This window comes from Trametes versicolor, assembly GCF_000271585.1.
Source record: "Trametes versicolor FP-101664 SS1 unplaced genomic scaffold TRAVEscaffold_3, whole genome shotgun sequence".
In the NCBI taxonomy this organism is placed as follows: domain Eukaryota; kingdom Fungi; phylum Basidiomycota; class Agaricomycetes; order Polyporales; family Polyporaceae; genus Trametes; species Trametes versicolor.
This window is the reverse complement of record NW_007360323.1, coordinates 162,520-178,191: the sequence shown is the minus strand read 5'-3', so window position 1 is coordinate 178,191 and position 15,672 is coordinate 162,520. Positions and strand designations below refer to the sequence as shown.

Here is a 15,672-nt window from a genome sequence, read left to right as displayed (position 1 = left end):
TCTCCTACCTTCTTCCGTGCAGGGCGACTTACTGAGAATGTGGACCGTTGTGTACGACTTCGCAAAGGCGTCTGAGAGGGATATACAGGCCTGGCAGGCGAAAGGCTCACTCGTCGAAGGGATCAAGACGACGCTTATGCGACTCCCGAAGAGCGACTTACGTGACGCCTGCTACGCGTGGTTCCTCGACCACCTTGACCTTCTTGACGGCTCTCCAGTAGACAAGGCGCAAGCCAATGAGTTCGGGACACGTTCAGTCGAAGAAGCCACTCGCAAGGCGTGGATCAAGGCGGGCGGATCGCCCGACGATGACTTCAAGACCATCAGAGCCAAGATCAAGGCCCTGCCGTGCCATGTTCAGGAGTGCCACGACTTCTACGCGCTCGTCGCTCACGGGGTGCACCCCCGGCCGGAGTTCTCATCATGGCTCGTATTCGGGTTTGTCGCGGGTATGGACCGGGAGGACGAGTACTGGATCGGCCGGTGGTACGCCAGGCTCGTCAACCGCTGCACATTTGACGCATTCGCCGCCGCGTACCAGACGTCCTCCCTAATCAAGCTGGGCGAGGAGCACGAAGTGAACCTGCCTTGCCCGCTTTCCAGCTCCGCGAAGTCCTTCTTCCGCGATGTCATGACCGCTTCCCCGCGCGAGTTCAAGACTGTCTGGTACCTCAAGCAGTACATCGACCAACTTCGGGTCGTGGATCCCTCCGAACCTCCGGTACTCGCGAACCGGGGCGCCCGCGCAGACTACGGGTTCGCGAACTGCAGGGACGCCTTGGAGCAGAAGCTGCTGGACGAGTTGTACACGAAGTACTTTGCGTACCCGGACGCGAACCCGCTGGATCTCCACAATGCGTGCGCTGCAGGTGCGCTGGCGGAGTACGTGGGTGGCTTGGCGAAACTCAAGCCGAAGACAAAGACGTACAAGCGCCTGCTGAGGAACGGCCATTCAGCACCGTTGGCTGGGGAGTTAGAAGGTAAATGAGGCGTTGGGCGTTGCTTGCATCTTTACAGTACACCAAGGACTGACCAGGGTCTGCTTTTGTAGGTTTGACTATCAGTGATTCAAGGGCACTAGTTCTGCGGCGCTAGTACGAGTTCCATGGTCTGTAACATGTTCAAATCAGGTGCGCATGCGCCGTTGCGATAAGTGATATGGAACTCATCGAGGCCTGCCTAGTATTCGTGTTCTGTAGTCTCGTTCAACGGAGCTGGACAGCGCCCCACGAAGGCGGCGAGGAGCCCGTCGAGGCTCTCGCTAGAATCGGCGTTCTCTATGCATTTTTGAATCGTCTAGCAGAAAAATATGTGCATATATGCGTCGCTATATTGTTCCAGGAGGTAGGATATGACGATAAGGTTCATGACATACGAATAGAAGCACCCTTGACAGCTCTTGACAGGCTCGACCTGGCTGAGGGCAGACCGCGAGTCGTCGCCAAAATCCCTTTTTGTAACGTACCGCCACCAAGCTCCTTCCCCTCAGGACGACAACAAACTGTGAGCCTTCTGAATTGTTGATGCTTGACGTCCAAGTAGCTCGCGGCTCACTACAGCGGTGTCGCAGCCATCATGATGCCGCGGCCACCTCGCTGTGACGCCTGCTATGAACAGAAACCCGCCTCAGACCTCAAACACTGCGTGGGGTGCGAGACGACGTGGTACTGCAGCAAGGCCTGCCAGAAGAAACACTGGCGGGACCACATCTTCGACTGCGACCCCAAGCGACCTATCGCTACCGCATATTATCTCTCGCGTGGGTGTCGGACCACCCTCATCCCCGTACACATGCAGACGCGAAAGGACTTTGGCTTCGAGAAGGCGGAGAACCTCGTGGGTGACGACGCGCAGAAGATGCTACTCGGGTTGTGGACGTACGTGCTCCGTTACCTCGACGTCTCCGAGAAGGAGTTGCAGAAGTGGCTGGCGGAGGGCACAATGGTGAAGCGAATCAAGGCGGCGTTCGAGCACGTTCCGCATCAGGGACAGGGTCCGTACTTTGCGTGGTTTCTTGAGCACCAGCACATCCTGGACGGATCTCCCCTGGACGTCACGGAACCGCACGAGGCCACAATGCGCGCTGCAATGGCCGCCACCCGGAAGGCGTGGGTCATGGCGGGCGGGTCCCCCGACGATAGCCTGGAGACGATAGCTGCGAAAACCCAGGCTTTGACGTGCCGCGATCAAGCGTGCCTCAAGTTCTACCAGCGCTCGACGCTCAACGTGTACCCTTCGCCGCAGGAGGAGCAGTGGGTCACCTTCGGGTACGTGGCCGCAATGAAACAGGAGAACGAGGTGCCGATCAGCCAGATGTACGGCGAGCTTATCTTTGAACACTGCACGTTCAACGAGTTCTCGACCGCGTACGGGACCTCTTCCATCCTGAAGCTGGCGGAGGAGCACAGGGTGAGCATGGCTGGTATGGACGACACCACACACGCGCTCTTCCGGGACGTCATGGCCGAGAGTCCGCGCCGGTTCAAGACCGTGTGGTACTTGAAGCAGTACATCGACCAGTTTCTATGCGCGGAACCAGGCACGCCTCCGATTCTTCCGCACCGGGCCATGCACGCGGACTATGGGTTCATCAACTGCAGGAGCGCGTCGGATCTTGTCATGCTAGACGAACTGTACAGGGCGTAATTCGCGCGCCGCGCGAACCCGCTGGAGCTTCACAATGCGTGCGTAGGAGGGAATTTGTGGAAGTACATGGGCGGTTTGAGTTTGTGAAGCTGAAGCCGAAGATGGAGGCGTACAGACGGTTGCTGAATAACGGCTATCCTCGGCCCTACCTCGGGGAGCAGCAAGTGCGTCTACGGCGACCAGAGCGCTGAATACGAATCGTCTACTGTAGGAGTGGCTGCCATATTTGACGGAAGTTGGATGGGCCTTGTTGGTACTACGGAGCCCGTGCGAGGTTCGCCCGGGGCCGTATGACACTTTTTCAGGCGGCGGCTCCGAGTCAGACATGTGCATGATGCATGATGCATGAAGAAGCTTCACTTGGGACGAGCGGCTCCCATCTCGAGCTCGAATGACGAAAGAGCGGGTCACGGCCAGATCGGTGTCCAGGCGGACATCATGGTTGTTCCAGTCTAAAGTTATCATACTCAGGCTGTCGTTCCATGCTCACCTAGATAGGGTACTGTTTGAGTCGGTCATGCAATTTGAAGGAGTTGCAGCTTGCGCTGATGAACGCCGAGACATCGTAAGCTCAACGAGAAGACGGCAAAAAGTGTGCGTTCGGCTGCGTACCGCCCTAACTTCGCGGCGGTGCAGATCAATCCATAGCGCGAACGGGCGCTTAAGTGCTTTGGAATATCTCTGATCTCAACCACGATGTAATCGCGCCTCTGAGTCGTTAGGAGTCGCTGCACACGTATTCAAAACATTTGAGGATGCGGCACTTCATCTGGTACGTCAGATACTCACGCTCTCATCCACCCGGACATGTATCTAAGTGCGGCCTGATCAATTCGTCAACATATCATTACTCAAGACCGGTGCCGCGGCCCCAGAGCCTCAATCGCCATGGTTGTGTTTGTTCACCCAGTTGTAGGTATGCAACACTCAGCTGGGTTCATGCCGGTCTATTTTAGTAACACCCTAACTAGGTTTGAGAAGGACGATATTACATCAGGAATAAGCCGTCAAATCTCCGCAGAGCTTCTTCAACGAACGCTATCACCGGAAGTTTGGCGTGTTGCCTACTAATCTTTCGTAGCTTGTTCTCTCATTTGGCGCACTGCGCAGGACAGCGTGGTGCTCACGTCTACGGTCTACAATTGAGCGTGCCAGTACCCCTGCGCCCCAGCCTGTTGTTCTTAGTAAGTACCCTCGGGCCAAAACATGTCTCCTAGTCGGAAGAAGTTGTGCTACTAATAGCTCAGCGATCTGGCAAGTTTTGTGCCAAACTATGTACGACAGATTGATCCTAAGGCGGGTATCATCGTTTTGGTCCAGGGTGATATAAACACACGGTGCGCTCAGTGAACTGATGGTCCCGACACTTGGTCTTCTCCCCCAACTCACCGTTCTACCAAGGCACTCATCTCAGACTCGCACTGATTTTCCAGTTCTCTCCCTCTACTGTTACCAGACCGCCCTCCAATGAGTGCTTCAGGTGCTCGTGTCGACGTCGACGATCGCGATCCTCGTATCCAATATTCCAACGGCTGGACTAGGGGAGAGAATGGGGGTGCATATGACAGCACCTTGTCCTACGCATTGGACCAGGGGTTGACGGCCACGTTAACATTCACAGGTAACCCTTCCCTCATCCAAGCTGTCACCGTCTGAGTTCCCTCAGCTCGTCACTGACCTTACTCATGTACAGGTACTTTGGTTGGTGTCATGGGCTGTAGCGGGGACACCAGCCGGTACGGATGGCCATCGGAGTCATACGTCATCGACGGTACATCCTACGGCATCCGAAGTGACCTCACCGCGTCGCCGGACACTGTATATTTCAACGTTACATTCTTCACCTCGCTCTCGCTCACTCCCGGCGTGCATACTATCGTGCTCACAAACATGAACGGGACCGTGCCGAATACACTATGCCTTGATCGCTTCTGGTACATCTCTTCAGACACTACTACCGCAGATGTTCCACAATCCACCACGTACGTCTCAAACTCTCCACATGCGTCCTGAACAGGTTTCTCATCTTCCGTAGATCTAGTGCAGTGCCTCCAGTTACTTCCTCAACTCGCTCAACTCTCGCAATATCATCTGTTACTGCTACTCCTCCATCCTCGCCTTCTACCACCATACCATCCTCTATCCTGTCCACTTCCTCTGCAAAATCCACCTCCGCAGCCCCATCCCCTGTCTCCGCTCTTTCGACCTCGAACGCTACCTCCAATACCTCTTTCTTTTCCTCCTCCTCTTCCACCGCCCTCGGACTTTCTTCTACTTCTTCCACTACGCCATCATCTAGTGGTTCTTCTTCTACGCCGACATTGGTCTCTGAAGCCTCGGAAAGGCCATTGGCTGGCAGCGTGAGCTCCGCATCAACCCGTCCGCAACATCTTGCAGCAATCGTAGGGGGAGCGGTGGGCGGAGCAGTGGCAGTCATTCTCCTAGTGGCGCTGGGCTTTTACTACCTCATCAAGCACAAACTAACTCGGGCACAACAAGTGCCTCACGAAGACGGTGAGTGCGAAGTCGGCGCGATCGTGAATCCTGCGGCTTCATAAGTCCTGATACGTGGTGACAGGCGTAGAAGATGGCTTGATGAATCCGAGTCCGCCATCGTCTGCCGGACACAGACCGCGTTTCTCCGTGCAGGACGCACAGGTCCCTCTCTCCTCCCCAGCGCCCGACGTGCGCAAGGAAGAAACAGCCTCCCCGCTTGCATCTTCCGTCGTGCCCGCGCTTCCGTTGGCTTCGGCACACCAGCAAGAGGCCGTCTTGACGCCCAGGCCTCAAGCACCCGCATCGGAGCCTACGCCGCAGACATCCGGGGTGTCTTCGCCGAGATCTGATATACAGCCCAGCTTCATATCCACGTCCAACCACGCACTTCTATTGCACGAAGACGACGAATTCGAAGGGAACCCTCCTCCGTACTACTATGCTCGGTGAACTCATGACATGGTCTTGACATTTGGTTGATCGGTAGGAATGATGCTTTGTGGGGCGAGGATGTCTAGGGATCGCATCGTCGGGGGTAACAGAATACTAAATGTGCTGATTAGTCAAGGATCGGCCGACGGAGAGATGATCATCGTGTATGAAATGACTTGGCTAAGAAGCTCTTCCAGGACTCCAATCGACGAACTCTGGGTTAGTTTCACCTGGCTATAACATGTCGACTCAGAGGCGGACAAGAAGTTAGTAAAGTTTGCGGCCGAGACGCATGCATACAGCGAGAAGTAGGTCGTGAGTCTTCATGTGTGTACGCCTCCAACTGCTGTATCTTCGTAAACACGATAGTGCTTATTGTCATGACTAGCTTGTCCAGTAACCTCCAAGTACATAAGTATTGTGCCTAAGCCCGCTCACTCCAGAGTCGGCGGCGACCGCCCGCTGCCCATCATCACCCACGCGCCCTCGCTCGTCACGTCGTCGATAGTGAGGAAGACGGTCGCTGGGCCCGGCGGGAAGATGCGGCCGTTGGGGGGCGTGGTGAACGTGAGCGACTTCTGGTCGCGCGAGATGGTTGCGTTCATGAAGACCAGGCGCGCGCTCGAGTGGAACGCATGGCTCGAGAACCCGAGGTCCATGAGCGAGACTGTGTGTCAAGTCAATGAGTATATTTGCCATTGTATGCAAGGTGATGAGATGATTACCTTGGACCTTCGCGCCCGGACGCGCGAGGTTGGACGGGATCGAGATGGGGACAGTGAACTTATTGTTGAACGCGAGCTTCGCGGGCGTGTTCAGGATCTTCGGTCGCTCGACGAACATGAACGGCGGGTCCAGCGTCTGCACCCTGAATTCACTCGGGAACTTGATACCAGGCCCGACCGTCACGTTACCGTTCGGGTTGCTGCCCGCAATGAGGAAGTTGCCCTGCGGCGTGAGCGTGATGCTCGAGTGGTACACGCGCGCGATGCCCGAGTCCGGCATGCCCGCGTTGCTGATACGCTGCCCGAGTGGCGCGTTGGGCGTGTACAGGGACGGGGTGAGCACGGCGTGGTCCGAGTTTGAGTTCCCGATCGGGTCCTGTACTTGGTGAATCGCGGCGAACCCGGAGCGGGCGCCGTTCGCGATGAGCACCTGGCCGTTCGGGAGGTGCACGAGCTCGGGCATCGTGCGGGGCTCGAGCATGTGCTCGACCTCCCAGCCCTTCGCGATGCCCTCTTCGGTGAGCGTGATGCGCGAGCATTGAGTGGTCGCGGGGGTCTGCGAGGACAGCAGGAGGGGGTCGATGGGGTCGGTCTGGGTGCCTCCGCAGACGAGGACTTCGGGGACGTAGTCGGGCGGGGAGAGTGGGAGGAGGATGGCGGAGCCGTCGATGGGGTTCGTGACGCGCACGTTGTTCGGGATGTCGGGGAGGATCCTCTCCGTGTTCGCCTCGATGTCGTAAATGATGGACTGGTTGTTGGCCACCATGAACACCTTGCCGTCCGGCAGTGCGAAGATACTGACAGACGAATACTGCTATCAGCGGGAGGAGCACGTGGAGCAGTGGGAGAAAGCGCACGCACCGCGGGAACAGGTTCGCAGGGAGGGATCGCTTCAGGAATTCGGACGGCCGCGGCGCGCTCTCCTTGGGCGGGAAGAACTCGAAGCTCAGCGCAGGGTCGGTGTTGTAGAACGGCGTGTCCTCGTGCATGCCGCCAACAATGAGGAGGCTGCCGTCGAAGATGCGAATGGACGACGGGTACCAACGGGGCTCCTGAAGGTGCAGGTTGACGGGGTCCTCGAAGAGCGTGCAGCCTTCACCGGATGGAGAGGCGCAGGGCTCAAAAATCCGGATGGCTTGAGTACCGGGTCTGATGTCTGGGTTACCGGGGAAGCCGTTCGGGTCGCCTCCAAGACTGGCCTAGTACAAGCAATGCATCGTGAGCGGGGCCTACCATGAAAATGAAGTGGGCTAACCATGGTCCCGTTGCTCAAAAGGGCACCGCTTGCGCAGAACGAGTTCGTGAGGACATCGAGCGGCTTGACCGTACTGGTCTCGAGGTCCCAAAGAGCGCCCCACGCAGAATGGTTGTTGATCTGCAACGGGTCGTTGGAGGCGCGGTCGAAGAACACGACGAGCGTTGGCGAGACAACAATGGACTCGAGAGCGACGATGCCCGAGCGCTCCGCCTTGAGGTCGAATCGCCAGCCAGGTGCGGACGGCGCCGCGACGGCGACAGATAGGAGGGTAGCAAGTAGAGAGAAAACAAGCCTGGACATGATCGAGGCGAGGAATGCGAGGAGAAGCTTTGCTAGAGGTACTCAGAGATGTGGACCTACCGTCCAAGGAGGCCATGTGCATGTATATATACACACTCGACAGCCTCCGATCGGCTAAAGACTGTAAGAAAGTTCGGGCACCGAGTCGATTGAAATCTCACCTGAGCCTGAGCGTCAAGCGAACATTTGAAGGACGGGGCTTTACTCAGCCAGTGGCTTGCGTGTCGTTCGAACCATTCATTCATTGGGTAGCGCCGCCCTCCTGCAGCTCGGATGTTCTATACTCATGCATTTCAAATGGTGACGCCCAGTTCAAGGCGTCAACGAAATGAAATGGTACCTAGAGACTTTTTGAATAAGTTGAGAAGACGCCCTGGCAGTTTTGCTGAACTACGCACCAAAGACCGTGTGAGCCATGCCTGTCTGGAGGGAGAGAGAAGGTACGGCGAACGGCCGACGACAAGCGAAAAAGGCGTTACACGGCACATACGAGGTCTTGGCACTCTCATAGTTATGTTTGAAGAGATGAAGATATCGGGGAAGAGGGCTCATGAGGTTGCTGCATTATCCACTTCTGCCACGCGTGCTGACGATGGTGAGAAACGAAGCTTGTACGATCCGGGCCATGGGGAAGTCCGAGAGGCTTCCTATTAATGATAGACAAGTGCCATGTGGTATCGTTCACTGGAGGTGGACGACCGGAGGATAGAAGTAAGAAGACAAGCAATGTATCGCAAAGCAATATGGGCGCCGGACGATGATATGGACACGCGGCTCTGAGCGTCGAAACGACCACCTCGTGGACAGGAACCACCTCACCAGAATAGGAAGGCGACCTTCCTTTTCGGGGAGCGGCATCTTAGCTCGAATATGCACTCATCAATGACTGGACGAGTCTGAGACTGTGTACAACTTACATACATGCTTTAAACATGAGCAGATCGTAATAATGGGTATCACGGCGCATCGTGGGCGCGCGTCGAAGCGGCGCTACATGATCTAGTATATAATACGCTACAATGGGTTTTGACCGGGCTCAGCAGCGCCCGATACATAGTTTACCTTTAATTCTCATTTCATCACAAGATCGCATTTGTCACTGCCCCAAGAAATATAAGCATCTGAAGCAAGAAAACCCCCGGAGAGAAGGCGTCCGACCGCTCGACTGCCGCCTCAGAGGAGGAGCATGACGGCGCTAGCCCGGGTCACGGCGCGCTCAGAGCATATGCCGCCCAATGCGCCTCAGCAGCACCTTCGTGCGCTTCCCCTCCGCGACGTCGTCCTCATCGCGCTGCGCGCGCTCCGCCGCCTCCTTCTCGCGCATCCGCGCGCCCCCGCCCTGCCCCCACACCGCGTCCGTATCCAAATCCACCTCCATCAGCGGCACGAGGTGCACCCTGTTGCCCAGCCAGAAGCGGTCATACACCCAGTAGCCGACGTAGCAGACGATGTAGATCGCGAGCCCGATGTACGTCGCGACGACGTTCTGCGGGCTGAACGGCTCCGCGACGACGGCCGAGTACCCTTGCGCGGCGAACATGAGCACCGCGAGGATGACGGTCGCGATCGGGAGGATGGGGTACAGCGGCTGCTGGTAGGGTAGGTCTGCGAGCGCACGGCCCTGGGCGGTCCATGCGCGGCGGAAGCGGATGGAGATGACCCCGATGGTGCCCCAGACGAGCAGGGAGGACATGCCGGTGAGGTTGAGCAGCCAGGTGAAGACGACGCCCTCGCCCCAGATGGTTGACAGGAACGTGACGAAGGACACGGCGAGCGAGAGCCTATTGGCAGGGTGAGTGCCTTTTCGGGCCATGGGGAAAGGCACGACTCACAGAAGAGCGGGGACGGGGACACCGCGGCCGTTTACCCAGCCGAAGACGCGGGGCGCATGACCTGCGCGTGCCATGGAGAGCAGCATGCGCGAGCTCGCGTAGAAGCACGAGTTCGTCGCGGAGAGGACCGCGGTGAGAAGGACCGCGTTGATCACATGGGCAGCAGCACCAAAGCCTGCGCGTTGGAAGACGACGGTAAGGGGAGACGCGGCGACACTTGAGTCTACATGATGCGGTCAGTACTGTGGTGAGAAGCGTGAGGAATGATCGCACCAAAAGCGGCTGTGAGGAGGGTCGGATCCTGGTAGTTGATGTTCAAGCCGATCGTCAGGATGGTGAGGATGTAGAAGATGACAATCCGGAAGAACGTCGCGCGAATCGCACGCGGGACGGATTTGTGCGGGCTCGCGCTCTCTCCAGCAGCAAGCGAGACGAGCTCCACTCCGCCGTACGAGTAGAACGCGAACACAAACGTCTGTGCGAACGCGCTGAAACCACCAACGAATGCCTGACCGCCTTGGAAGTTGGAAAGCCCCTGCAATTACGCGAACACGTACACAGGTACCGCATGGGTGAGTGCGATGCGAGGACATTGAGCGGTAGCAGTGACGTACCGGTCCGGGATGACCATGGACGCCTCCCCAGTCGAAGATAAGGCCGACGAAGATAAAGACGATGATCATGAGGACCTTGATCATGGCAAACCAGTATTCAGACTCGCCTAGCACATGTCAAACCGTGAGTACGCGCTAATTACAGAAGGGGGATTGTGGGGTCGCACCGTATACGCGCACGTGGATGAGCTGCATGACGAATATCGGGAGGACGATAACGAGAGCCCATTGCCACGCTGTTATCCGCGAGTCCCAATACTGTTTGGAGCCAAGTGAGTCAAAGGGCGGTAGCAAGACAGCGTGATGTTTCACACCTGGAGGATAACTGCTGCTGCCGTCAACTCGCTCGCTGAAGAAGCATGTGAGAATTAGACTATGTGCGGGGAAGACGGCCGTGTGAACGCACGTATAGATAAGCTCCTGCAAGGTGGGGAATTTCCGACATAAGTAATAGCGACGGCTGCGAGTGAGAGAACTGTCGCACCATTGAAGCCAGTAGTTCCACCCTGAGGAGCATGGTGAGCGGGACACCGACGGTTAGAGTGGCCGAGCATACCTAATGTGAAGCCAAGTGCGGGGGAGACAAAGCGGGTTCCGAAGACGGCGAAGGTTCCTGAGACGGGTATGTAGGAGGCCATCTCACCTCTGCGATAGGTTGAGTACTAGTTAGTGAGAGGTAGAAACTGATTGCCTACAATGAGATGACTACGGCATAGCAGAATACACCGACTACGAAGTAGGAAAAAAGGGCACTTGCTGGGCCTGCGGTCGCTATCGCCTGAGAAATTGTCAGCGTCGTGAAGCCTGCGCAGTGAGGAGTCCAAACCCGGTCGGGTTAGCTTACCGATCCAGCGCTGAGAAAGATGCCCGTTCCTATCGTTCCGCCAATGGCTGGAGGTGAGGCAAGCGTTTAAGCACAGGTCCGGATGGATCATAGATGTGGTCGGAACCGCACCGATCATAGTCAAATGGCGGCTCTTCATGGCACGCTTCGTCTCATTTGATGCGCTAGCGTTTCCGACCAGGAGCCGTTTCCATATCGAGGCCTTGTGGGCCTCATGGGCGGAGTTCGAGTCGAGGGGGACGGGTGCCTTCTCCGAGTCGAAGCCATCGCCGGGGAGCTCCTTGCCGTCGGTGACCGAGGAAAACGACGAGGAGCGCGTCGGGTATACTGCAGGGGCGTGGCGGTCCATGCTGAGCAGAGCAGCGAAACCGGGGCAGCACAGAGGCGGGAGGAGAAGAGGTCCTGTAGTGAATTTGACAGAAGTCAAGGACGGTAGGCGCCCATTGCAGAGAGTCAGCGGGTGCTTGGTCGGGCCGGGCAATTTTGACGGGATCGAGATTAGGTTCGGGATGCTCGCGTGGGGATGTGGCGGTGATCTGGGCCTCGGGTGTGGGGGTCGGGGGATGCCGCGACGAGTGAGGGAAATCGGGTTTGATTGGGCGGAGGAATCGGGATTCGGAACGGACGGGCGGGGGCTCGGGTGCGCCAATGACTGCGAGCTTTGGACCAGAACGGCCTCGGACTCCCTCGCGCATTAACTCACGCTCCTCTCTCCGTCTCTTCAAAGTCCTCTTTCTCTCCCTGCCCGGTCCATGGTCCAGTCCTCTTGATGCCCCTCAGCCTGCGCTTGCTCTCTCCGCCACCCCCGTCTCGTCTCCCATTCCGCACCTTCTCCGTACTCTCCTCTATCGCTCGACCCCTCTCCCACACCCGCCATGAAGGAATCCGGAAAGCAACGTGCAAAACCTGATGGCTCTATCGTTCCATCAGGCCGGGGCACTTACGCAAAGCAGGCCTGCAGCCATTGCAGGAAAAGGTTCGCCATGCCGCCCGCGGCATTACCCCGCATATCTCATCCACCTCCAGGAAAAGCAAATGTGACGGCCGAACCCCCGTCTGTGGTCCCTGCGAGAAGGCTGGCCGAGCTACAGAGGTGCGCTGAGCGCTTTCTCCGCCACCCTTTGTGCTCATCGTCTGCTCTCCGTCCTCTTGGGTCTCCCGTCTTCTGCCGACCCCGCCAATCAACTGCGCATTCTTTCGTGCTGCCGATATTCATGAATACTTGCCGCCATTGACACTTGCCGCCACTCCTACTTACGGCAATTCAGTGCACTTGGGGTAAAGAAACCGCCAAGAAAGCTCGTACGCAGCAACACTTTGAATCCCTAGAGAACTACATTCGCGCACTCGAGGCCAAGGTCAAGGATCTCCAGGCCGATCTCGAATACTGTAGGCGCAACCACGGCGGCCTTCCCCCCTCTGGCTCGTCCGACGCTACAGGGAGCACATCTGGTCCGGTGGTGTCCGACGACGCCATCCGAGCATCAGGCTCGGATGAGGCCAACAACGACGATGGCGGCAGTTCCAACAACGAGTCCGATATAGATCATCTAATTTCGCCCACGCGACACTTGGTGGTATGTCCCACTTCCGTTCGCATCCTATTGCTTTTCTGTCTGGGGCGCAGTATGTCACGCCAAGATCACTTTGTCTCACATTCACCGCCTCGGATTGCATGCTAAACTCGCAATGCAGCTGTCAGACAACGATCTAGAGTATCACGGCCCAACCTCAGTATTCCGCCTTGCCCCGCAGCGCTCCTCTTCGGTCAGCGACTCCAAAGCCTCCGCCTCCCCTGAACCGGCCCCGGCTACAGTACCCGTTTCGACGTACTTCGACTGGTCGCGGTACCTCCCGCCAGAGGTTCCATTGACGCGCGCAGAACACGACCGGCTCCTCGAGATCCTCTTCAAGTTCTTCTCGTCATGGGGCCTCCGAATCGTCCCGGAGCTCTTCCTACGCGACATGCACCGCGCGCTGACCGCCCCACCTTCCGCCCCTCTCCTGAAATCCGCACATTACAGTCCAATGCTGCACAACTCTGTGTTAGCGTTGTCGACGGCATATTCGGATGACCCGCTGATCAAGGACATCCGCTACCGCAAGATGTATGCGCGCAAAGCGAAGAGCTACATCGAAGCCGACTGTCAACGCCCCACCATTCCTCTGATTACGGCGCTCGGCGTCCTTGCGGCGTTCCATTCTGCTGCGGGGGAGCAGAGTTTGGGCTATCTCTACTTTGGTTGGTCTTTCTCTCACACTCTCGCAGCACGTTTGTCTAACCTGTGACAGGTATGGCCGGTCGCATGAGCCAAGCCTGTAAGTGCACTGTGCTCACATCTTTTCGGTAACCCCTAACCTATCACAGTGGGCCTCAACATCGACTGTTCGCCGTGGGTGAAGTCGGGCCTCATCACGCACGAGGACATGCTGGACCGCAACTGGGCATACTGGGCGACCTTCTCGCAGGATGTGCTCTGGTCGCTCTACGTCGGACGCGAGTGTTGCGTGCTCCCGCCCCGCAAGGATCGCCAGATCCCCCTTCCGTGGGTCGGCAGCGAGATCGACCACGCGCCGTGGTACTGGGCGCCGTGCAAGATGCCGCCACAGCCGAGTCACGTCGTTCGTACGTTCGAGAAGACGTGCGAGCTCATGCTCATCGCGCGGCGTATCATGGACTTTGTGTGAGTGTGCGCGCGATCTTACGGGTACGGTGGGAACTGACAGACGGGCAGAAACACGCTGGGACCCGGTTTGCGGCGTGAGGGATCGTTGCAGATTGTTAGCGAGATGGAGTAGGTTCTTCTTTTACGTGGATTTGGAGATCGTGCTCTGACATGCCTCAGCATTCAACTCAACAACTGGAAGGATTCGTTGTCCCCAGAAGTTGACCTCACAGCTGCCAGTCGACCAAGTGCTCTGCCTCATAGACTGATGCTTCACTTGACCTACTGGTGGCTCCTCCTCCTGCTCCATCGACCGTTCTACCGGCGCAAGTCTGGCGGTTCAGGTCCGGAGATCGACCATGTCAAGGTACGTGTGCACCGCTCCCGCTACCTTAACCGCGCTCACACGTCCCCGCAGCTGTGCAACCGCGCCGGGGACAACATCATGCTTCTGCTCGGGATCTGGAACGAGAAGTACTCGGTGCGGTACCTGCCGATCACGCTTATGCAGGTCATATTCTGCGCCGGCACGTCCTTCATCCTCTCGGCCGTGCAGGCGACGTCCGGCCCGCGGCTCGGGCGTGTTGCGCTCACGAGTGCGCTCACGCAGGCCGAGCAGTCGATCCGCTACCTGCTCATCTGTGGGAAGTCGTTTGACTGCGCGAACCACGTTGCCACCATCCTATCCACTGTCCTCCAGGAGCAGCTCAAGCCGCGTCTGCTTCTCCGCACGCTCGAGCCCAAGGACCTCCTTCCACAAACCGCACCCTCCGCGCTCCCCGAGCACGCGGACTACTCGCAGTACGGCGGCGGCGCCCCAGGCGCGAACATGCAGCCCGACACGGAGATCCTGAACTTGAACACGACGATCTCGAACCTCGACACCCTGCGCGACCAGTGCCGGTACACGACCACGCTCGCACACTCGAGCGCCGCGTCCGCCTCCTCCGCATCGCCCTCCACCCCGCTCTCCGACTGGCCCGGGCCCGCCGAGGGCTACTCGCTCTCACCAACCTCGGCGACCAGCACGTCCTCCGCGTCCGTCGCAGGCCCGAGCACCGGTGGTCGCCAGGGCCAGGGTCAGGGACTCGGGCTGGGCGGATACTCGCTGGGCAGTCCGGGGCTGGGTGGGATGACCGAGGATGTGGACATGGACTTTGGGCTCACGGGCATGGATCTGGGTATCATGGGCGGCCAGCCGCTGTCGAACCGGCCGTACATGGCGTTCGGGATCCCCGAGCTGCCGGTACCGGTGAGCTCGGACGCGGGCTTCCCGGACCTGGACGCGCCGCCGTTCATGCATGCTCAGCAACAGCAGGCACAACAGCAGGCTCAGCAGCAGGCACAACAACAAGCCCAGCAGCAGGCACAGCAACAGCAGCAAGCTCGACATCAGCAACAACAAGCTCAACAACAGCAGCAGCAGTCACAACAACGTAGTCTAGAGCGGGCGCAGGCATCAGGGCTGCCCACCGTGGGCGCGCTGGGCCAGTCGATGCCGCTCGACTTCAGCGCAGAAGAACTGGCGATGATGGACCAGATCCTGCGGCAGCAGTTCCACGGCGGCGGCGGCGGCGGTGGGGGCGGCGGGAACATGGACTTCCGCATGGCGGGGCCGAGTCGGTACGGAGAGCGGATGTAGTAGACACGCACGCACGCGGGCGCGAGCGCGGGCTGTGTATGTAAGGAGCAGCTCGCGGGCAAAAGGAACACAGGACTTGCGATCAGTGGGGGGAGCAGAGCAGGCCGCGGGCTTTTTCGTGGGTTATCGTCGTAATCTTATGGTGTTGGAGGGTCCTGTCGTGGGCCGCTCCGTGTAGCAAGCAGTGTATCGTCTATACTGTAAATTTAATCGCTGT

At 58.1% G+C, this 15,672-nt stretch overlaps 6 protein-coding genes across 6 annotated transcripts; 4 read left to right on the top strand and 2 right to left on the bottom strand.

Moving 5' to 3' along the window:
• Window positions 1-136: 136 nt before the first annotated feature.
• On the top strand, window positions 137-988 carry TRAVEDRAFT_117980 (uncharacterized protein; the record flags this gene model as incomplete). Its single annotated transcript, XM_008037057.1, has 1 exon — window positions 137-988. The coding sequence occupies one exon, from the start codon at window positions 137-139 to the stop codon at window positions 986-988; it is 852 nt and encodes a 283-aa protein (XP_008035248.1).
• Window positions 989-1,575: 587 nt separating this feature from the next.
• Window positions 1,576-2,646, top strand: TRAVEDRAFT_44006 (uncharacterized protein; the record flags this gene model as incomplete). Its single annotated transcript, XM_008036781.1, has 1 exon — window positions 1,576-2,646. The coding sequence occupies one exon, from the start codon at window positions 1,576-1,578 to the stop codon at window positions 2,644-2,646; it is 1,071 nt and encodes a 356-aa protein (XP_008034972.1).
• A 1,467-nt stretch (window positions 2,647-4,113) lies between these two features.
• TRAVEDRAFT_44005 (uncharacterized protein) lies at window positions 4,114-5,592 on the top strand (the record flags this gene model as incomplete). Its single annotated transcript, XM_008036780.1, has 5 exons — window positions 4,114-4,267; window positions 4,340-4,628; window positions 4,693-4,944; window positions 5,006-5,160; window positions 5,225-5,592. The coding sequence occupies 5 exons, from the start codon at window positions 4,114-4,116 to the stop codon at window positions 5,590-5,592; spliced, it is 1,218 nt and encodes a 405-aa protein (XP_008034971.1).
• Window positions 5,593-6,008: 416 nt separating this feature from the next.
• Window positions 6,009-7,857, bottom strand: TRAVEDRAFT_184707 (uncharacterized protein; the record flags this gene model as incomplete). Its single annotated transcript, XM_008037791.1, has 4 exons — window positions 6,009-6,241; window positions 6,300-7,096; window positions 7,161-7,498; window positions 7,555-7,857. 4 exons carry the CDS (start codon window positions 7,855-7,857, stop codon window positions 6,009-6,011), a joined length of 1,671 nt encoding a protein of 556 aa, XP_008035982.1.
• Window positions 7,858-9,073: 1,216 nt separating this feature from the next.
• TRAVEDRAFT_117373 (uncharacterized protein) lies at window positions 9,074-11,496 on the bottom strand (the record flags this gene model as incomplete). Its single annotated transcript, XM_008037056.1, has 11 exons — window positions 9,074-9,638; window positions 9,690-9,912; window positions 9,963-10,224; window positions 10,304-10,410; window positions 10,471-10,561; window positions 10,618-10,648; window positions 10,788-10,809; window positions 10,860-10,948; window positions 10,999-11,081; window positions 11,148-11,194; window positions 11,259-11,496. 11 exons carry the CDS (start codon window positions 11,494-11,496, stop codon window positions 9,074-9,076), a joined length of 1,758 nt encoding a protein of 585 aa, XP_008035247.1.
• Window positions 11,497-11,917: 421 nt separating this feature from the next.
• On the top strand, window positions 11,918-15,666 carry TRAVEDRAFT_56571 (uncharacterized protein). The gene is made up of 9 exons (XM_008036960.1): window positions 11,918-12,123; window positions 12,174-12,240; window positions 12,416-12,724; window positions 12,843-13,389; window positions 13,440-13,466; window positions 13,516-13,831; window positions 13,883-13,942; window positions 13,994-14,180; window positions 14,232-15,666. Exons 1-9 carry the CDS (start codon window positions 12,023-12,025, stop codon window positions 15,453-15,455), a joined length of 2,838 nt encoding a protein of 945 aa, XP_008035151.1. The 5' UTR covers window positions 11,918-12,022; the 3' UTR covers window positions 15,456-15,666.
• Window positions 15,667-15,672: the final 6 nt, after the last annotated feature.